Raw genomic sequence first — 21,458 nt, 5'->3', positions numbered from 1 at the left:
CATTCAAGAATTTATACAATGGCAAAAGGTAATCTTAAGAATATTTGTTCTTGTTAAGTCTTGTCTGTACATATTTTTGTTCAACTTTATTCGGTAGCTAAGGAATTAGGTTTTAATCTTTATTGCTGTAAGCTAAATTGTTGTTGTCTGTTGTTGTGGTCAGTCCACAGAAATTTTGGTGAATATAGAATTTTAGAAACCACGACGGCATCGCCAACGAAAACATCGCTTCAAAATATATAAAGTTCGCGTTACTGTACTACTTTGCGATTATTCCAATTCGTTCCACTTGTACAATACGGTCGAACTATCCAGTAACAGAAGAGGTGGGAACGGCGCGTTCAAGTTAAGACAGAGAATAAAAAAATTACCGTCATGTGCTCACGTTCTCCACAAAACCTTAAATTTGGTCATTTCACGTTGTTGTTTGCCTTGGCCAGGGACGACGAAGAAAAGTACGAAAATTCAGTATAAGTAATAACACACGCGCATAGCCATTGTTTTTCTCATTAAATCCAATTGTTTTGTGACGAGTTCGTTGCCGTCGCCGTATAGTAGCTTCTTAAACTTCCTATGTTTTAGAGAACGAACGATACTCTCAATTCAGCATGTTCCTTTTTTGACAATCAACACAATACCCTGTGAGCTAGAGGCTCCTTGGTAAAGTAATTGCAACAATTTTGGAGCTCATCGGCTTTCGTTTGTCATGACTAAGAAATTTTGACAGACGAAAAGCCGTTAAGGACAGACCGACCGACGATTTCTCAGTTTACGGAAAAGCCATTTTTTGCCTTATTTGTTTCGTCGAGATATTTTACTTTTCTTTCTACTTTTAGACACTGAGGGACGCAGCTCACGAGAATAGCTGTTTGAAAACGGAAATACGTTCCTTCGTCAAGAAACTTCAATCCAGTCAGGAAGCTGAGAAGGTCGCATTGGAAGGTCAGTTTAGACACGTCCTGTTTGGATGTTTGTATTGCTTGTGAAGTGTTACGAATTTCTTGTATGGTAAAATGACTTCAAATTTCCAAAATTTTATAATGAAAGCAGAAATTGCTAACATGGAGCAAGGAAGTTATAATCGTGACCTACTCCATTTTACCATCTCAAGATGCACCTATCAATTCGAAACTTCAACACAACCCACACCTGAGCAACCCCCCCCCCCCCCCCCAATCCCCGGGAATTTAAACTTTTGAAAATTAGGTTGTTCAAATTCACGAAAGTTCAAATGCCCTATCCTTAAGTGCTTAGTCCAAGACCTGTCCTCGAGGACAAATTTCCATCTTCTATCAATCAATCAATCAATCAATCAATCAATCAATCAATCAATCAATCAATCAATCAATCAATCTATCACTGTTCTTGCTTTGCAAACAGTGAAATATTAATGTCACCTTCAAAAACTATTTTCAAAGCGTTTTGAGTGAGCCATTCGTTCACAAAGGATAAGTCCTGTCCTTAACTCCCTTGAAAAAGCAGGAAAATCCAATGCACGAATTCCGCTAGATCAAAAGAAAAATACCGTTCAAATTCCCCGGTATGCAGTCAAATGGTCGGGGTATGCCCCCCCCCCCCCCCCACCAGGGGGGGAAGAGGTGTTGAAGGTTCGAATTGATCGGCGATAAAGCTTTGGATATAGGGATTCGGGTAGCACGTAGGGAAACTGTACTGGATATTTTGCGTCATTGACATTTCCTTGCTTGTTTTTTAATCTTCGTTAAAGTGGGTTCAAAGAACATGATGCAAAACTGTGATCTAAAAGAATAACTTGTTTCTGTTTTCTTATCTGATTTTAATTTTAAAGAAGCTGAAAAGTTAAAAGGAATGGTAGACAATCTTCATGCTGTTCTTTCCAAACGCTGTGATCAGGAAGGTAAACAAATATATTGAACTGAGCAAACCAGCCACTTGGGAGATAGATCAAGATGGCCGCGGATATTTTTGTTTGTTTCTTTTTTTCTAACTCGTTTGAAACAAACATATCTAGTATTTTCTCTTCTCAGATAGTAAGCTTTGTTATTTGTCATATGTATGATTATAAAAGCTTGAAAATAAGTCCAAGAAATCTTAGTTTTTAAAATACCTTGCTTCGATAAAAAGTCAAATAGTGTATAGGTCTATATAAAGGTTTTCATGTTATATAAAAAAAATTCAACCGTCCCTCACTTCTCTCTGGAGATCGAGGGCCAAACACCTGAACGCGCGAACGGAAAACTCCGTGAGGGAATCCACGCGTAGCAGGCGCGTTCTCGCCGTGTAATGCTTCGGTTGTCTTACAATGTAAGTAATGTGAAAAACAAGGAAATTCTCCATGTTTGTTTGCTTGTTTGCGACGTGATCCCGATAAGCAAAGCATCATACACTAAACAGAATTAATGAATTTAGTTGAAAAATGAAGAAGGCAATAATATTTGTTAAAAATCGTTTAATGTTTCCTTTGTTTCACCACCAGACGAAAATGAGGAACTTAAATCACAGATCGCAAAGATGACAGAGAAATCAAGCAGTCTTGAGGAGGTGAATGTTATGATCTCTTGTGTAACTCAATATAACTTATTTTCTTAATGGTAAGTGTGCAAGTGTTTAGCATCTTATTTAGGATAGGGCTTAATCTGGCATATGACTAAGGTTGTGTTCGATTGACCCTATTCCGGCAACAGAATACATACAATGATGTCAATAAATCCCTCATAAGTGGTTTTTGGAAGTATTGGAGTACATGATCACCCTTGTGTCAACTGAAAGTTTGCAGAAACTTTTTCCCAAAGTTACTTATAGAAATAAATCCAACAGCTATTCTCCTTATCCTTATTCCGGAATAATAGACGATCGAACACAACCTAAGTAGAAAGCAGTAAAATAAACGAAACAGCAAGTGCGCGCGAAAATCATCCCCCACGAATTGAAGATCAGGGCCCAGTTGTTCAAAGCCCGTTTAAGCTAATCCTGGATTAACGCGAACTTTGATTCGAGTTTAATTACTTATCAATAAAGATTCTTTTAAATGATTTTTGGCTCTCAGTTTTGACTTAGACTTTTCTTTACCTTTAGCTTGAAATTAGGCTTTGAAATCACTTTTAAAGAGCGAGATGAAAACCTTGACTAACTTTTAATCGTAGATTAATGTTAATCGCCTTTCGAACAACCCAGCCCGGGAGACATAAAGTTTACGCGCGACCTCGCGTGTTCGATTCACCTGGCCCCAGATGTTCAAAGCCCGATTAAGCTAATCCTGGGTTAACGTGAACTTTGATTCGAGTATATTTACTAATCCGTAACGATTCGTTGAAAAGATTTTTTTCCCTAAGTTCTGTCTTGGACTTTCCTTTACCATTAGCTTAAAATGAGCCTTTAAAATCGTCTTGAATGGGCGAGATGAAAACCTCGGTTAACTTTTAATCGTGGATTAGCGTTAATCGACTTTCGAACTGACCCGGCCCTGCTCTATTAGCTCTGTGAAACTGATAAGGGACAGTTCTCTTACTCTATAAGGTAAGAAGTTCTAGACAGTCATTCTTAATTACATAACAACAATGGGTGTTAAGAGTTCTACTTTTGTTTCTTTTGAAGGAACACAAGAAGCAAATTTCTGAGGCATTAAAGAATCTCGAGAAAGCAGATCAAGCTCACAAACAGGAGGTCGTGAAAGTCAGGGAAGAAACTCTTCAACAAAGTAGGAATTTAACTTTACATAAGACTTAGCCTGTTACCCAAGCGCTGTTTCCAGCAACTTGTCACGCAGCGTTTAAAACTAGTGCGCGCGTGTTGGAGATGCGAGGCAATTTCAATTGAAGGAGGCATTTCCCCGAGGATACCCCCCTATATAAGCTAAATGGGCTTGTGTGACACCAAAGGGTGTGGTTTTTGAGTCGTTTTGGTCTGAGATAGGGTATATATTTTAACCATTTTGGTTTGAAAGTCTGAAAAGGGGTCTGAATTCTTGCAAAAAAATCTGAAAAAGGTTAGAATAGGGCCAGGGTTGGAGAACCGAGCGATACAGCCTGGACAAAAGACTTTAATGTTTCTTTTGGATTTTAGAACAATAATAGTCATTTGCAAACTTTGTTTCGTTAAGCTTCGCGTCCGCACTTTTCCATCTCATTATCGTCTATTTTTCCGTTTATATTTCGTAACACTTAGTTTGCTTTTGTATACTTTCACATATTCAAGCTTTACCGCCTTATATAGTATGTAATTAGTTTCTTCGTCACCTTTTCGTTTCTTAAGCTAGGTTTTTACATAACTTAAGTCATTTGAGTTGAGTTCTCGTTTTCGACTCGTTTGAAACGTTATTTATCGCATCGATTTCGTTTTTTTTTTTGCATTTTCTTTCGGCCACAGCCCCACCAAAAGTTCCGAGGACTACTCCCGGGAGGATGGGCATTTTATTTTTCTAGCCTTGAACACCACCGAAGCAATATGTTTAGATATGTTTGAGGTCCCTATAAGCCAACGAGGTGCGTATTGCAGATTCAAGCAGTTATGACCTCTCAGAGGCAAATACAAGGTTAACTGAGTTTAATAGGTTCCAAAGTCTCCCTGTTCAGACGTGTAACCCTTCCCTTGCTAATTTGATCATAACTGAACTGACCCAATCTTGCTGAGACTTCTATAGCTCCTTTGTTTTCCAGGTAGAAGGGAGACTGCAGCATTGCAAAAGTCAGTGGAGGAGAAAGCAGACGAGGTGCGACAGCTTCAGAAACAGCTGGCTGATGTCAGCCATGCTAATCACACGGAAATCGTCAAGCTTCGCTTAGAGGTGAGAGAGGAAACAAAATGCTATGATGCGGGTGGTGCGAAAAATGGCAAGTCATAAGATAGCTTACAGAGAGCATAATAAAACGACAACAATAGAGTCTTAGAGCAGCAATAACACAATACTTGATGTCACGTGACTAAATACACATAAGTCAAGTGACAACACTGAAGACAGTTTTTGCTGATGAAGGCTGCGAGAAACAGAAAAATTCAATAGACTTCCACATCAGCCCTGGGCTGCCGTCTTACTAACCTTTTCAAATAACGTATTGGCATTATTTTTCCTTCGTTTGTGATGTTCAATTTTCAGTACGACGCGAAGTTACTAAAGCTTCAAAGAAACTGCGCCAAGACACAGGGTGCCGGTCAAACGTCTAATGCAAATAATGACATGTTTAGAAAGGTAAGCCAAATAAGGATATATATAATACTTGGCAGAAGAATATAATTATGTGCATTTTGAGTTGACAGAGAGTATTCTACGAATGAGGCTCTTAACTTTTATCTTGACCTTGATATATTAGCCCCTAGTTCATGTGAGGAATTACTAGCTTAAATGCTGACAAATCTACGCAATTTTCGTTGAGTTTATTTTTGTGTTCACATGTCAGAACAAAGCTCCAACTTGCAAACTACAAGAGTAAAAGTTTTATTAAATTGACTACAGGAATGGAGCGGGGATCCAAAATTTGTTGGGGATGAAACATACAGACCCGCCTCTTGTTGTTTACCGGGTTACAAACGATGCATATGACATGTTCTCCGAAACGGTTGGCTTATTTCTTTTTTACTTAAGTTCCAAGGACTATGTTAGTTTTCGTGTTTAGCCTGAATACTGGTGGGAATTTGTGTTTAGGCAAAGGAAGGGAATTACTGAGGTCTAGAAAGTAGTGAAGAACACGCCGATGAACGCCGGTTAAAATTAGTTGGTTCCAGAAGCTGACAAATCGCTGCCTGAGGAATTTTAGGGACGTTACAAAAATTCCTTTCCTTGTGACAAAAGTTAACAGACCACCGCCATTTGAACTGGGCATAAGAAGTAATCACCGGCCCCTATATACTGGTGATAGCACGACACATATGCACCAGCTGACCTGCATCGTGTACGACACCGTAATGATTCGATTTACCGCCCGGGGCGCTTATTTACTTTTTGTATCTCTCAGGGAGGGCGCTTATCGTATTTGCGGTTCTCAGCATCTAGGACACCCAATATTACAACGAGTAGAGGAAGCCAGTTACTGTTCTATACATGCTGTTTCCTTCTTATTTCAACGTTTCAGTCCAAGATGCATGCTCGTGTATCATTATGGCCCAAATTGTTGGTCAAGTTACAAGTGTAAACGATTTGTTTAATTGGCCCCTGATTTTGCAAACCAGGCATAGGAACATTCGGGAGATATATATTAATGCTGTTGCTTTCTTTCTTTCTTTCTTTCTTTCTTTCTTTCTTTCTTTCTTTCTTTCTTTCTTTCTTTCTTTCTTTCTTTCTTTCTTTCTTTCTTTCTTTCTTTCTTTCTTTCTTTCTTTCTTTCTTTCTTTCTTTCTTTCTTTCTTTCTTTCTTTCTTTCTTTCTTTCTTTCTTTCTTTCTTTCTTTCTTTCTTTCTTTCTTTCTTTCTTTCTTTCTTTCTTTCTTTCTTTCTTTCTTTCTTTCTTTCTTTCTTTCTTTCTTTCTTTCTTTCTTTCTTTCTTTCTTTATCATACGTTGCTTTTAGCTATAACAAAGGTTAAAGGGCCGGTTTTCCTAAAATGAGCTAAATCATGATTGCAAAACATCGTACTCTATTGTCAACTTGTTCTTCCAGCCAAGCTCCTCAGCAATATTTTAAAACATGTTTTCGGTTTGTCTTATGTTCAGAAACTCCAATTTGCAAAAGCTGAAGCACAAAGGGAAATCACCACACTGAAGGGCAAGGTTGCTGAACTTGAAAGAAAGCTCTCAGCACAACAGATGCCGGCTGCAAAGAGAAAGAGGTTTTAACGTTTTACTGCGATGGGACTCAGTGTTATAACAATAATTATTTGCAATTAAAAGAATCGAAAGCGTGATTTTCATTTTCTGTCATGAAAAGGGACGTTTTAGCATTAGAACAGCTCTTTTAGCTTCTTTATATACCTCTTACTAACCGAGCTGGAGGTCCGTACTGTAAGTTACGGACCGAGTTTTATCCCGTTGATTTATGGATTCGTAAAAGCGAGGAAAAAGAGAAAAAAGGAAAAAATGAGGATTCATAACTTACAGTACAGGGCCCAGTTGCTCGAAGCATGGTTAGCGCTAACCCGGGTTAAATGCCATGACAACCTATCGGTTTTAATACCTCTTAACCAATGGTTAGCGCTAACCATGCTTCGAGCAACTCAGCCCTGACCGAGAAAACGAGGTTAGTAAGAGATTTATTCTTCATTTATATCTCTGAGGTTAATCGGGTTTGCAGGAAAGGAAAATAGTTGAAGTTTAGCGGGCCGTACAGTGAAATTCGGCCGTAAAATTGACCAATCACACCGCACTCAAAAAAGGCAACACTAGCCTCGCTTTTACTCAAAGGCCAGGTCACTAGGAACATGACTACTAAATGCGCTTTCAAGTCCGTCACGTCTACACGTCAACGCTTAAAATTTAATTAAAGCTTTTTGAAAGGTTAACATGAGTCACACTATTTGTTTTCCTTACCGGAGATACCCGAGGAACCGAAGTTCACAGTCGAGTTTCGTATCAAGTTGTGGACTCTAAAAGGGGTTTAATGACGTTAGCGCGCGAATATAGAACCCAGGCCTAAATAAAAGACCCTGCCTGAAACGCCTGGGAACTAAGCTGATTATGGCATTGATGGAATGATTTTTGCCGGTTTTCTGCGAATTGAATTACATTCCCCGAGATTGAAATGCTTTGATTGTTCACTAATTATTCGTCCGTGTCTTCTATCAGCGACATCATCTGCGCTACCGCCACAGCGATTAAGTTATACAGTTAATTGTCGTGGTGGATTTTAAGACGCTTTTAGAGGGATCGTTCTATGGAAGAGCTATAACTTCCATTAGCTTTGTATATTACGATTGAGATTAAGCGACACCCCAATTTAAGATCCTAAAAAATTGTTCATTGCAAATTATAAAAGTAGTCGCAGAACTTGACGGAAAATGAATTTAAGCCTGAGCGCAACAAGGCTTACTTTAGTGATTGGCTTCTAACAGCAAGGTAAGCCCTCCTTCGGAAATTTTTAGGGGCATTTGTCTGAAAGAGGGTCCTAGATATTTCTGCTTCTCGTTGAACATATTAAGAATTAACGAAAAAATTAGTTGAGTTAAAGTGATATTAAATTTAAAGATACGAAAGTTTTATAAGTTGCTTCTTCTTTGTAAAGGTATCAGTTCAACTGTGAAATCTTTTCTCAATAAGAACATGGGCTTCCTGTGGTAACATTGGTGCGCTACGAGCACAAATGTTGTGCGCATGCGTCAATTTGCATTCATTTGCAATATTGCACCCAAGGAATAAACCCTTTACAATACACTGGAATTTATTTTCGGTAACAATTTTCAAGAAAAGAGGTTCTCGTCTTTTTTAAGCGTTCAAAAGCATAGTTCTATATGAGCACTCTTCATTCCTTTACTAAAAATCCATCGAAGACAGTCGGCATTGGAAACGGCCGCGTAAAATTGATTTATCCAATACCGTGGTCTAAAGCTTTAGTTATTCAGACTCTCAGCCGGACAACCCACTTTAAAGTATAAATCCAGTTAGTTTCTGGGAGACATCTTTCTGATCAATTCGTCGCCATTTTTTGTTCATGTGAATAGAGAAACTTCGTCGGTTCCCCCGCACGCCGTAGCGAGCTATGGACTTCGCTTATTTGTCGTCACTGCCATAGAAGGTGACGCGTCGGTTTCCCCGCACGCGGTAGAATTTTCTTAAAATCGTTACCCGCAATGTATTCCTAACGGGAGCAGTAGAGGATGCCGTCCCTCAACCAGTGTCTCGGTTGAGAAGTTCACCTGCATTGCACATGCGTTCTTCATTTCAACGAAATTTTCTGTGCGTCAACTTGCACAGACAATCTATTCAATGACAGCTCTCTTTAGACGAGAAGGATCCCTGAAGGAATACGTAAACAGTTCCCTGTCCATCATCTTTAAGTTATCTAAGAGAAGGACCTGGGGACGAATAGAATGAAGGGTAAAAATAGGTACACAAGAGGTACATGTGTTCACAGCTCGACATTTTTTATCTTTTCACGTATTTAAAAACATGAGTGCTAGCAAAGAAGCCAGTTACACGTGCATAATATTTGTAAAGTTGTTTACAAATTGGACTGAACGGAAAACTGTAAGATAATTCAGTCAATTTTTCAATTATAGAAAACAATGCATTTATAGCACCAACGGAAGGGCAGCTTCTGTTAGCTGTCATTTGACACAGTTCGAAAGCTAAAGGTTTGTTTTAAGTACGTCACCAACAGAGAAAATAGAAAAAAAAATATGGGGAAATCCCGACTTTAAGGTCCCTCTAGCTTTCTGTTTCATCGTAGTCCCTTGTTTCAAATCCTCAGGCACTCTACAGTCTTCTAAAATTGTGTGTAAAACTAACCTGATTCTCTTTGGATGTGCAGTAATCCTGTCCTTTTATCTTCATATCATAGTCTCCTTTCAGGATACCTGTGGCTTGTAGCTCTGGCAGCTCCCACACAAGCCCAGGCAGCACCTGCTCTGTGAGTTCCCTCAGTCTCCATCTTTACTTGTGTTTTGAACCTCAAGCAGTAGAGCACTGTTCATAATAAAATCGTTGAGTTGGAATGAGACTACGTCATTTCTGGAGCATGTATTCAGGACAATTAAAGAATTAAGACAAAACCCCCCCTTCCCCCCTCCTCCAAGCATAAGTAAGTTATTATCTTGGAAGATATATCAATAATAACAAATAATAATAATAATAATAATGCCATTTGTATTGCGCAAATCTCATGAAAGTGTTGAAACACGCATAATAATAATAATAATAATAATAATAATAGATAAAAATGCTTAACGAAACAAAACTAAGTAATAGAGGATATTACATGGCCGCGCGGAGATACGAAATTTCTCTTCGAGTGTTGAAAAATATTTCACTCGTTCGCTGCGCTCACTCGTGAAATATTTTTCAACATGAGAAGAGAAATTTCGTATCTCCAAGCGACCATGTAATTTTCTTTTTATTATATAAAATCCTCACAATACAACAAGAGATGCTTTATTTTTTATTTCAAAAACTAAGGTTTGAAATTGAGTACATAAGCTTACAGTCAGTTTTATATTTGTATCAATCGTAAACCAAGCCGAGTTATTTTAATACAAAGTAAGACTTAAGCGAAAAGGCCACAAATAAAATCTATATAAATAGAAAATGTATAAACAGGTAGGTCCCTGGTATAAACTAATGGCATATTAAATATGGTTGGAAATTTGGCTAACAGTATAAAATAGTAAATCTGAACATACCGTTCTATTAAGCTTACTCCTGGCTTTCATCGCTGCTTTCAACTACCCTTACACGCTTCCATTTCCTACTACTACTTTCAAATGTGCTTTCACGTTTACCAGGAGAACTATTCTGCTACAAATTTACATTTATGTTGAATGTTCCTCCAGCAATTGTTCCGGTTATTAATGATCCAAGCCCTGTTAGAGGCATCTGAAGTCCTTCAGGGCTACGAATGCACTGATGTTCTTCCGTAGCAAGTTCGGTTGTACTCGTGGAGGCGCGTGGTTCTTGGTTGTCATTCTGGCCTCTGAACGACAAAATACTGGATATTTTTTCTTTTTGCTTGTCCGACAAGGATGAATAGTTGTTTACGGAATTAACATTCCGGTGTCCTGTGATCTGCATGATTTGCGTTGGAGGTATTTCGTTGTCATTCAACTTCTGTACGAGGTGCTTACGAGCACTATGGTTAGTCAATCGCTTGTTTTTCTAGTCCAAGACGAGCCTCGTTTACCATGTCTTTCAGCAAACTGTTGAGCTTGTTTACCCCGATGGGTTGTGCTTTAAACCAAGCTCTTATTGATAGGCTGGACGGCTGAAGATTATTCACCGCCAAGTAAAATGGGGAGTCATCCGTTTTCATGCTTTCCGGGCGCTTGCTTGCATAAATTTTGTAAACACGAACTGGATCTCTCTCAGCTGGTAGATCGGGAGCTGAGTACATTCTAGGCTTAATCTTTCGCGTATCTCTAGGGTCAGAGCCAGTTCTAGTTTTAGTCTGCCTTTCCACCGAGTATTCTAAATACTCTTTTCCGTCGGGCGTTTGCTTGAGTTTGACATCTCCCCAGCGTAATTCTCTCTGTTCTTTGCCGCCGCGAAGGCCGAAATGAATGGTTGAATTCAGCCACAAAGTGTTTATAACGGCTTGAGGGCTCTCAGTCCCTAGGCATTTGGAAGCATAAAGTTTTTCAATTTCCTCGTCTGTTAGGCTATCCGATGTCCTAGGCTTGTTTCCCAATCCCTTGGCTTTTAGATCCTTTTGTTTTGCTTTGAGGGTAGCCATTGTAGTTTTAAATGCCGCGTCAGTAAAAATTGTGAAGCCATAGTTCTGTTTGTTCAGATATCTCTGGATGCTTGAAAGAAAACCTCTCAAACTTGTTGGTTCATAGTCAGAGCCATCTTTTTTTCTAACGCCAAAGATGAACTTCGAAAGGAGGTCGTTCAGAACTTGCGGCGAAAGCTCATGAACAGATGTTGAACCAAGTAAGCCAGGATTTGATGTCTGTATGAAACTTTTGAATAACTCGACGTCGTACGCAGTTTTCCTCTTTGTATTCGGATTTTCTTGTTCTTCTACGAATTCGATCAGCTCCTCATCTGTGATCTCGACAAATCTGCTAGTCTCCATTTTAGAATAAACTTAACTTTGACTCGCGAAAAGGCAAACTCCAAAACTCCCAAAAGACCAAACGACTGCCAAACGACGGAAAACCCTTCGGAAAACCACAAGTGCTTGACAGCGCGCGAAAATACTGCGAGCTGATTGGTCAAAAATGATATCACACATGTGAGGATAAAAATGATATCGCCACTGGCGGGATAGCGTTTTTAGCGATTTGCTACTACTCGGTATACCACTAAATTTTATATAATAAAGCAATTATTACAATTGCACTTATTGGATACAGGATGACCGTAGCCAACTAAACACGTTTTGAATAATAATTTTGAGATCGTTGAATCTCCCAAAATTGTCCGAAAGACCTGCTAAGACAGGCGTTGAAACTGAAAAGAAAAGAATAGTACTTTACCTTTTTATACGGCAGCAATCTGCGCACCATTCTGAAATTGGCTTGTTTCGGTTCATCGTCAGACCCGCGATAAGAATTCTGTTTTTCTTTTCCTTTTTTTTTATATTTTTGTCTTTTTATGTTTTTTTTTTTTTTTTTTTTTTCATTTTTTTTTGTTTTAGTGTTGGGGGGAGGCGGGAACAGCAGCGGATCTGTTGTCTTTATCCACGCTGCTGCAGCAACACAAGAAATGTTTCTTCATCCATCTTTTCAATCTTTGGAAACGACTTCTTGGCTGAAAAAAAAAAGCTAACTGACATAGGATCCTAACAATATACAACAATAACAGAGAGAACATCATAATATTAGAGAAGCAGAAAATTGAATCGAATCCATCCTCGTGGGAGGAACAGATAGGAGCCTTTGAGCACAATTTCGACGAGGCTTTGGTTTGTCGTCAAATCCATGTAGAATTTTTTTTTAACTGGAATTCACGCCACCATATAAAGGACAGCGACTTTTTACTCAAAATTATTAATATTTAAGTCGAAGTTGTGTCGTTAATAGGTCGCTCATCTACAAAACATTGTACCATCAGTTGCTACTTACGACTATTTTGGGAAAAAAATTAACATTTAAATCGATGGCCATAAATGTGATGAGTAGTGAAACCCAAGGTTTTTGTGAAGTGGAGGCCTCAGCAACGAAGGGAAAAATTTTTAACGAGATTCGAGCCATCTGTGAGTGATTTTCTTTGACAATAAGATGGGAACCGGGGTCCCCCATATGTGCCACTTGACAACTATACATGTTAACACATAAAAAAACACGGCGATGGTCGGAAAGAAATATTATTATACTCGTATCATACCTTGCTTGTTGATTTTCCGGTCAGCGATTCATTAATGGGCAGATGGGCACTTCCTGCAGACTCAGTATCGATGTTTTCAATCACGCATAGAGCTTCATTATCTTGCACGAGTAAAGCTTGGTTCCCTGATTCACAAGGAGCTTTCACCTTGGAAACGCATAGACTTTTGTCCTTTGAAAGGCATGTAGCTTCAATCTCTGGCAGGCATAGTGCTTTAATTTCTGTCAAGCATGGGGTCTGAGTATCAGCCACGCATGGAGTGTTATCCGCCGATGAGCATGGAGCTTCAATAGCTAGCACACGTGGAACTTGAATTGCTGACATGTATGGAACCTTGTCATTGGCGTTAGCTCCAACAAACGCATTCCAAGGGCAATTGATCCGGATGAAAAGCGGGCTCTGACGGGATTGGGTGGTTGGCATGTTGGGGGAGATGGCTGACCAGCCTTCGGGAGGAAGGGTCGCGGTGGCGGGAAAGGATTCTTCTACAGGGGTGGCTGGCGTAGGGTTTCCTTCCTCTTGACAAATTGCGAGTGGCTCACTCCAACCGCCCTGAATCCAGCACGCATAATTGAGAAGAAACGTGTAGTTATTGTACAAAGCACAATATTCTTCATACATGCCTCTCCCGAGGATGAATGCCGACTCGAGAGTTTCTTTTAACTCTTTGTTTTTCTCTTTTAAAGAAGAATATAGGTTTTCAAGATTGGTGAAGTTTTCTCTTTCCGTGTTTAGTTTGTCCACGGCTTTTGTCAGTGCCTCCTTCCATTGTTCGTCTCGTTTTTTCAAATTTTCAAGATCCTTTTTAAGGCCGTTTCCATACGCCTGCCATTTCAGAAGTTTGTCATAACATTCTTGTGCTTGGCTCCTCTGCATGTTGCTGTCTTCATGCAGCCAACGTCTTTCATTAAGTAGACTTTGAATTTCGCCATGTTGATGCTCTATTACTCTAATGAGCTCTTCTTGGGTATATGAAAATAATTCACTAGAAGCCATGATCCTAGGAGAAAATCCCGGTTTGTAATGTCTCTCTTGTAAAAAATTAAGGATAATTACTTACAAAATCATTTCTGTACTGCACCCTTGTGGCATAAGAAACTAAAACTTATAATAGTACGACGTTAACTTAAGGCAATTGTATAATAGAGGCTGGTAACGATACTTGTTGACATTTCAAGTTGCACGGTTAAATAACGTGTACCATTAGCTACCATTCACCACCAAAAAATTCTTATTTGAATCATTTTTGCCTTTCTGCGACATTTTTCAAGTTTCACGAGAAAACTATTTTCCTTTCTAATTTGTTAATTAAACGTCTGACAATACGTTTAAAGGGCAGAGTCGTTATTACGCGTCGCAATTTCAGCCATGTTTTCGTAAGACAAATTGAATGGCCTTGTAAATCCGTGCAACTTGCAGAGATTTTATCGGAGACATGTATTTTCTTCAGGATCGTTTCCAAGTTTTTAAAAGAGAGATATCTGGACGGTATCACAGTTTTTTCCTTTCCTCTCTTGATGAAACTTTTTGTCTTTTCGTTAATTATAGCAAAAGGAATTAAATTTCCTATGTCACTTCCGTGTTACTGTGGGGTAATCAATTTCACGCGCGCTTTGTGAAGTAATCTAATAATTTCCCGAGCATACTTTTAAGAAAACGCAAATGAAATTGTATCCTTATTTCACGAGTATACTATTTGGTGACCGTTAAATATCATGGCGAACAAATTATGTTTACAATCGTGAGTTTTTTAAACGTTTCCATAGCAACTGTGTAATTTCACATGCGAAATTATAAACTAACGCTGAAATTTTGCGCCAAATTTTTTTTTCACTCACGATATTAAGTGGCAAAGTATCAAAGCAAACGCCATCTTTATCTCTTGAGTGCAAATTAGTTTCTGAGGTGATTTAGGCCTCCTAAATAGGCCGAAAATATATATCCTCCGAAATGAACCGCTTGATCCCTAAGATTAACTTATAATTTTTGTGACGGGGCCTTTACGGAGGGTGAGAAAAAGTTTGCAATTCCTCGAAAGCTACTTTTTGTTTTAGAAAAAAAATCAATACGTATCTTACCTTGTATTGGCTGCTAGCTTTTCTTAACGAAAAGATCAAATCGTCACTTGTTTAACAGAATTCTTCAGGCTTCACGGCGTAATGAAACTTCCCGCGAAACAAGAAAAGTTTCAGTTGTTATAGTGAACATTTCTTACGTCATAATTGCCAAACGTAATTATTCAATTTGCAATGCGCGCGCTGTTAGTAGTAGAGAGCGATTCGAACTGTATGCGTAATATTTATTTTCTGTTATGAAGAGTGATGTTTAAGGGTAAAAGTAGACACAAGTATAATGACAAGAGGAGCGGAAGATTTTGCCGGAAGTAATCAGAAGACATAGAATTCATAGCAATCTGATTTTGTGCACTTGATATTCAGGTAATATGTGTAACGACATCACGTGTAGAAACCTATCTTTGCCATTTAATGCGCTCTGCACTAGAGACAATTTATGACTGTTGTAATCCATAATAGTAAGTAAGCTTCCTCTTAGTAATTACATTCATGAGTTGAACGCATGTTTGAGCATTTTCGTTCGCTAACAAGTTTTAAATTAACTCGCTCTCCTTGTAATGCGTTAGCGTGTGAGTTTTAATTTTTTCTGCCACGACACATCAATGCGTTTTATACTGCAGTATGTAGAGTTTTTAATATTAATTTTAAGAAAAGTTCCGGATGTTGTTAATACGAAATCAAAACAGTTAAGTTTTCACATTACGCCATCAGCTGTGAACTGATGTCAAGGACAAATGATGGCTTAAAGCTTTCCCTTGTTGTGAAGTCCTTTATCGTAATCAATCAGTGTCAATGCACGAAAAAGATATTAGTATTGTAAATTAAAAAATTTCAGGACTATGGATTGGAAAACAATAAAGGTATTCGGTATGTGTATAACGTAATTTAAAAAAACCTTAGTCTCGCTACGTTTTGGGGGACTCGCTAGTTTCGGGGGGCTCGGTACTTTCGGGGGCTCGCTATTTTCGGGATTCATTAGAAGCCACAAAGTTTTGACGTTACTTTTGGGGGGTCGTTACTTTCGGACGGTCGTTACTATCGCAACTTTACGGTATCGAGGATCCTGGCAGTTGCGCGCGTTATACACTGAAACTTTTCATTGCTACCAAAACCTTTAGGATTTGTTGTAGGTTTTGGTTAGAAAGATGAGTGAATATAAAACTGCGTCGAGGTTTGTCTCAGTAAAGAAACTCAACGTCAAGATACTGCGAAAATTCAGTGGCAAATTTGGCTCCTGTAATAGGATGCTTGATAGGGTAAAGAGGAATAGATACAATAGGACGACTTCACGAAATTTGAACGTTTGAAACTGAAGCACCCTGAACTTGAAAATGAGTCACCCTGAACTCGAAACCGAAGCAATCGGAAATCGAAACTCGGAAAACAAAACACCAACCCTGAATACGTAAAGATTACCAAAATACGAATCAAGAATGGGATATTTTAAGGATTTTAACTGAATAATATGCTTTAAATACTATGGAATGGTTACGTCATGTACGGACTTCCTTTGATGTTCTACTGCGGTTTATTAGGTCAATTAGTTTATTCCGAGCACCGCGTGTTGGGGTTCGTCAAGTTGGTGTTTAGAACTGTGGACCAACACTCGTCAGTTTAATCATCACTCATTTTGTAACTTGTAACTCGTGGAACAAGTGCTCCCTTTGAAATATTGATCATCAAACCCCGTCCTACACTAAACCATGTGACCATCTCAGCAGCAACTAAGGTATGCAAAATGTTTTCCTCTGACAAAAACGTTTAACATAGAAGCATTTAATTATGAATTATATTTATAATAACACAACATTAACGGACCAAATCAGGAAATGTGCGCGCGTATTCGACAATGGCTGGACAAAGCTAGCGAATTTGACGTTACTAAGTTAGTTTTGGTAACATAGATTTTGACTGAGTGTCGTATTTTAACTGTTTTATGCATAAGGGGGGTGGGGGGAAAATAGTAAGAAAAATCTCGGCAAGCGAAGTGGGTGATATATACTTTTGCCGTCGTGATTCCAAATTTTAGTCTCCAATATCATTTTACTGGTTTGAAGAAAGCCTCACAGACAATCTAATTAACTACCGCCCAGTTAAAAAAGCCAAGAAGTAGAAAATTCCAAGCGAGTTATTCTTCAATCTTCCGGGTAAGTTGACAAAATGTGTAAATTGCAAAGCGCCCACAACTGGGCAAGTAGGAATTGAAAAATAGGCCCTGAAACGTTAAAAGAAGCTCCGACGTTTCAAGCTAGTATTTTCGTACCTTGAAGAAGACAGAAACTGTCGAAACGTTGGCTTTTGTCCCTGAACGCTTTATTTATCAACTATTACTTATTCTTCATCTTGAACATGACCGTCACTCCGCCTTTTTATTTATGGCTTCAAGCCATCATCATTCCAAAAGGTATTGGAAAACTTCGTTACGATGGCGGAAATTGAATATCAGCGTCATATTAAGATGTGTTCAAAGAACAAAAACACGGGAACACTCGCTAAAATGGAAGCAGACAATGAATTTAAAACTTTCTTTTTTTTTTGTTTTCTGAAATATTTAGTCGGTTGGCCGATAGAAAACGAAACCTTTGTGAAATATGGCAAAAAATCTCTTGTGCTTGCGTAGACAGTAAGACAGACATCTGTTGTCATTCATTTTTATAAGTAAGCGCATAAAATAAGCTTGTTCTGCAGGCTAGTGTATAGGTCGCAAACCAGGCCTTAAAGACAGAAACAGTTTCCTCATGAAATCTTAATTTGAAAGCTCAATTTCACTGTTATATGTTCCAGAAAACATATAACAGTGTAAATAACAATAAAAACAGGAAAAATCTTGATGAAAGATAGTTTTACTGCCATTGAGGTTTGCGCTTGAAACCGCTGTTAACTATCAAATATCTGTATGATACAGAAGACGACGACGTGGCCTCACTTTTCGCGCTAAACGGAAGTAGATGAAAATTATTCACGCACCCTGATAAACAATAAAGACGACTGACACACTGTGCAACATGATAAGCTAAAACAGCGTTGCATCCTGTTTTTAGTCCGCTATGATGACATAAATTGTCATTATACTTTGAAACTGTTGTACGTTAATGTAATATTGCAAGCAGAAAGGTTTGGGTGCAGACACACTGAAAATTAAAAAGTTGACCTCATTGTCACAGTGTGTGTCCAGTCATAGTTCAGCATCTAAGTTACAGTTACACTTCATAAACTGAGTATGCTGATTAAATATTTGATCTCGCAGCATCTATGGCAAGCAGTGAAAGCAAAGCCATACCTGAAAGTGACGTCACACCAGCTAGTGAGGAGACTTTGGATTTTGATGATGACAATAAAGGTGAGGCGTCGTGTTATTCTCTTAATAGAAGTCGTTGTTAAACTGTTCGATATAATCTTCGCAGTCGAAAAAGAACTGAGTCAAGCGCATGGGCGAAGATACAGCAAACTCCTCCTGTAAATCCGCCAGGCTGGTTATGAAGTCTTTCCGGTTATCGGTGTTGTTTGTTTGTTGTTGTTTTTATTTGCATGTTTGTTTGTTTGATTGTTTTTATAATGTTTAATCACTTGTTTCTGTTGCTTTTATTTGAAGCTTATATTCATTTAACGTTCACGCGTACATTTAAGGCTTCTAGGCTGTGAACGCAGACGAATTTCCGGCTGTCGCTTCCCAGGCTATAAGGCTTCGGGCTCTCATTCAATGAATGAGAAATCCGATTCCGGTTTCGATCAGCCGCCGCTATTTTGCTACAAGCGCCCATCACTCCGTCGTGGCGAAGGCGGATTCAGATTTCAAGACCATATTAGCAATTAAAGCGGAAACAAAACAACAACAAAGAACAACCAAAAAAAAATAGAGTGAATACCCGCGAAAAGGAGGCAGGAAATGAATTCGAAACCTTTTTTTGACATTTCCCCCCCCCCCCCCCCCCAACCAAGAAAAAAAGTGAATTAGCCGATGGCAAAAGGCAATCTTTATTTAAATGGCCAAACTCGTGCAGATATTAATGTGCTATACTATTATTAATACATTGAGTAAAACTGGAGTTAATTTCCGTGTGATAATTTAAGAAAATGTGGAACCTAATGTAATTGTCGAATTCACTCTAGACACTTTGCTTTACGTTTCACTGTACAAGTGAAGGGTAAATAGGCATCAAAATTTTATGGAAAACATTTTCACTGGATATAAGCACAGCAAACAACATGTATTGTTTCATGAACTATGTATACATTAAAATTTCGTTTTCCATGTATAGCTGAAGTGACATTAGTTCTAACTGGCGCATCATATGACCAAAAATAATAATAAAAAAACTCACGAAAGCAAAATATTTGGACTTTGTAATTTCGTGGATAAATTACTAACATTTGATCTGAAATTATAATTAGAATTGCCTTTGAATCAGTGTTGGATGACATAATTTCACTAAGATATGCTGGCGCTAGGCCATGGAGAGCTTTAAAAGTCACCAAATTTACCTTTAAAATGATCCTAAATTTTACTGGCAAACAATGGAGATTAATCATCATAGGTGTAATGTGCGAATAACGCGGTGAGTTTTGAAGACGTTGTAACCTATTAACATGTACAGCAGGCAAACCATATAATATTGCATTACAGTAGTCAATTTTGCTTATAACAAAAGCTTGCACTAATGACTTTGCAGCTTCAAAAAGCAGATATTTTCTTATGCGCCTTATGTTATATAGCGAAAAGAAAGCTGATGAACATGTATTGTTTATATGGCTGCGAAACTGGAGATTAGAATCGAACCAGACACCCAAATTCCTAGCTTAACTGACTGATTATACTCGCGTGTCACCAACCATAAGGCTGTCAGTTCTAACTTTGCTAAGTTGCTGGCGAGTTCCAATGAGCATGAATTCAGACTTATCTTTATTCAGCTTTAATTTATCAACAATCAGCCGAGCCCTTTCGGTCCTGATACATCTTTTCATAGCACCTCTTGCTTCCGTCTCACCCAGTGAACTTTCTGGCTTGAGCGACAAATAAAGCTCAGTGTCGTCAGCGTACGCATGCGCATTAGGCAAATGCATCTTGATAACCTGGAACAGCTTGCTCGCATAAGCAGAGAACAGAAGTGGTCCGAGGCATGACCCTTGAGCCCTTTCTTCACGCGTTGTGCAGCGTGATAAGCTGAAAAAACCTTTTAGTCTTTTTATATCCTGCCAAGAAATAAATTTTCATTACAGTTCGAAACTGTTGCCCGTGAAAGCAAATTCATAACTGCTAGCAGAAAGGATTGGCTGTATACAAACTGAAAAATTTAATTTTCGGTTTAAAAAAGTTTACTTTACTGTTACAGTGTGTGTTCAGTCATAGTTCAGCATCTAAGTTATAGTTACATTTTATAAACTTAGTATACTGATTAAACATTTGATTTCCCAGCATCCATGGCAGGCAGTGAAAGCGAAGCCATACCTGAAAGTGACGTCACACCTGCTGGTAAGGAGACAATGGATTTTTATGATGACACTTTGAAAGGTGAGGATTCATGTTTTTTCTCTTACCAGAAGTCGTTTTAAGACTAGAAAACCGTTCTGCTTTACGTTAAGAAGCTTTTATGTATAGACACACGCATTTAACGTAGCATATATTTGATGGAGTACAGTTTTTTAATTTCATTTATCTTAAGTTTTTATAATTATTGTTGTCTGCGATTTTATATATATTTTCTATTTCCCTTTGCATATGAAAAGCGCACTTGATCATATTATATGGAAAGTTGCGCTTTATAAATTTTACAGTTACACTTATAAGCTGAGTATATTGATTAAATTTAAATATTTGATCTTCCAGCATCCATAACAAGCTCTGAAAACAAAGCCAAAACTGAAAATGTCGTCAAACCAGCTGGTGAGGAGACTTGCAAATGTGATGATGACACTTTGAAAGGTGAGGATTCATGTTTTTCTATTACCGGAAGTCGCTTTTAGTTTCGAAAACTGTTCTAAGTTAATCTTCACAGTTGAAAGAGAACTGAGTTTAAATCTTAGATTCCTGATTAAATATTTGATTGCATTTCCCAGCATCCATAGCAAACAGTAAAAAGAAAGCCAAACCTGGAAGTGACGACAAACCAGTTCGTGAAGATACTTTGAATTTTGATGACAACACTTCAAAAGGTGAGGATTCATGTTATCCTCTTACCAGAATTCGTTGTTGCACTGGAAAACTTTTCAATGTTAATCTTCACAGTTGCAAGAGAACTGAGTTAAGGGCATGGATGAAGAAAGAGAAAACGTCTCTTAACTGTAACCCTACCCTCTCCTCCCCCAAGTGTAGTGCCGCCGCATTGGCTAAAAACTTTCTCTGGATTTTTGTTTTGTTTGTTTGTTGTTGTTGCTGTTTGCTTGTGTGTTTGTTTTTTAATGGTTTGTTTGTTGGTTTCTCCTTTTTTTCTCTTTATTTACTTATTTATTATGAGATGAAAAGTGTGTACTCATAGTTAGTGATTATTCGTAATTCTACTTAGAT

At 38.4% G+C, this 21,458-nt stretch overlaps 3 protein-coding genes across 4 annotated transcripts in view; 2 read left to right on the top strand and 1 right to left on the bottom strand.

Moving 5' to 3' along the window:
- The window catches only part of LOC146468739 (coiled-coil domain-containing protein 152-like), a 7,466-nt gene extending 61 nt beyond the window's left edge, over positions 1-7,405 (top strand). Inside the window, exons 1-8 of the mRNA XM_085124544.1 lie at positions 1-28; positions 837-942; positions 1,808-1,876; positions 2,456-2,520; positions 3,574-3,676; positions 4,635-4,762; positions 5,072-5,164; positions 6,621-7,405. The exon at positions 1-28 is cut by the window's left edge and continues 61 nt beyond it. Coding sequence (XP_084980670.1) covers positions 1-28; positions 837-942; positions 1,808-1,876; positions 2,456-2,520; positions 3,574-3,676; positions 4,635-4,762; positions 5,072-5,164; positions 6,621-6,743 — 715 coding nt within the window. The 3' untranslated portion in view covers positions 6,744-7,405. The remainder of the gene's footprint in view (positions 29-836; positions 943-1,807; positions 1,877-2,455; positions 2,521-3,573; positions 3,677-4,634; positions 4,763-5,071; positions 5,165-6,620) is intronic.
- Positions 1-21,458, top strand: part of LOC146468736 (uncharacterized) — a 78,206-nt gene that overhangs the window by 44,907 nt on the left and 11,841 nt on the right. Inside the window, exons 11-14 of the mRNA XM_085124210.1 lie at positions 18,204-18,296; positions 20,370-20,465; positions 20,781-20,876; positions 21,011-21,106. Of these exons, the coding sequence (XP_084980336.1) occupies positions 18,204-18,296; positions 20,370-20,465; positions 20,781-20,876; positions 21,011-21,106 (381 nt within the window). The remainder of the gene's footprint in view (positions 1-18,203; positions 18,297-20,369; positions 20,466-20,780; positions 20,877-21,010; positions 21,107-21,458) is intronic.
- Positions 8,779-16,148, bottom strand: LOC146468738 (uncharacterized). Of its 2 annotated transcripts, XR_014867482.1 has the most exons (5): positions 14,960-16,026; positions 12,882-13,881; positions 12,032-12,305; positions 9,348-9,524; positions 8,779-8,914 (listed from the first exon to the last, which is right to left on the bottom strand). XR_014867482.1 is itself a non-coding variant. In XM_085124531.1 (3 exons), exons 2-3 carry the CDS (start codon positions 13,875-13,877, stop codon positions 12,189-12,191), a joined length of 1,113 nt encoding a protein of 370 aa, XP_084980657.1. In that variant the 5' UTR covers positions 13,878-13,881; positions 14,960-16,148; the 3' UTR covers positions 11,952-12,188. The 2 variants fall into 2 exon arrangements, 1 of the variants encoding a protein (XP_084980657.1); XM_085124531.1 differs by lacking the exons at positions 8,779-8,914; positions 9,348-9,524 and having other exon boundaries at positions 11,952-12,305; positions 14,960-16,148.

The sequence above is a fragment of the Pavona decussata genome, unplaced genomic scaffold (assembly GCF_977016875.1).
Source record: "Pavona decussata unplaced genomic scaffold, jaPavDecu1.1 SCAFFOLD_130, whole genome shotgun sequence".
Taxonomy (NCBI): Eukaryota; Metazoa; Cnidaria; class Anthozoa; order Scleractinia; family Agariciidae; genus Pavona; species Pavona decussata.
Note: the sequence above shows the minus strand (reverse complement) of the source record. Positions and strands in the feature narration are given on the sequence as shown.

Coding starts and splice junctions, on each gene's coding strand:
- LOC146468738 (XM_085124531.1), bottom strand. CDS start 13,877: ATGGCTTCTAGTGAATTATTTTCATATACCCAAGAAGAGCTCATTAGA. Junction 12,306..12,881: donor CCGGAAAATCAACAAGCAAG/GTATGATACGAG, acceptor TTTTTTTTTCAG/CCAAGAAGTCGTTTCCAAAG.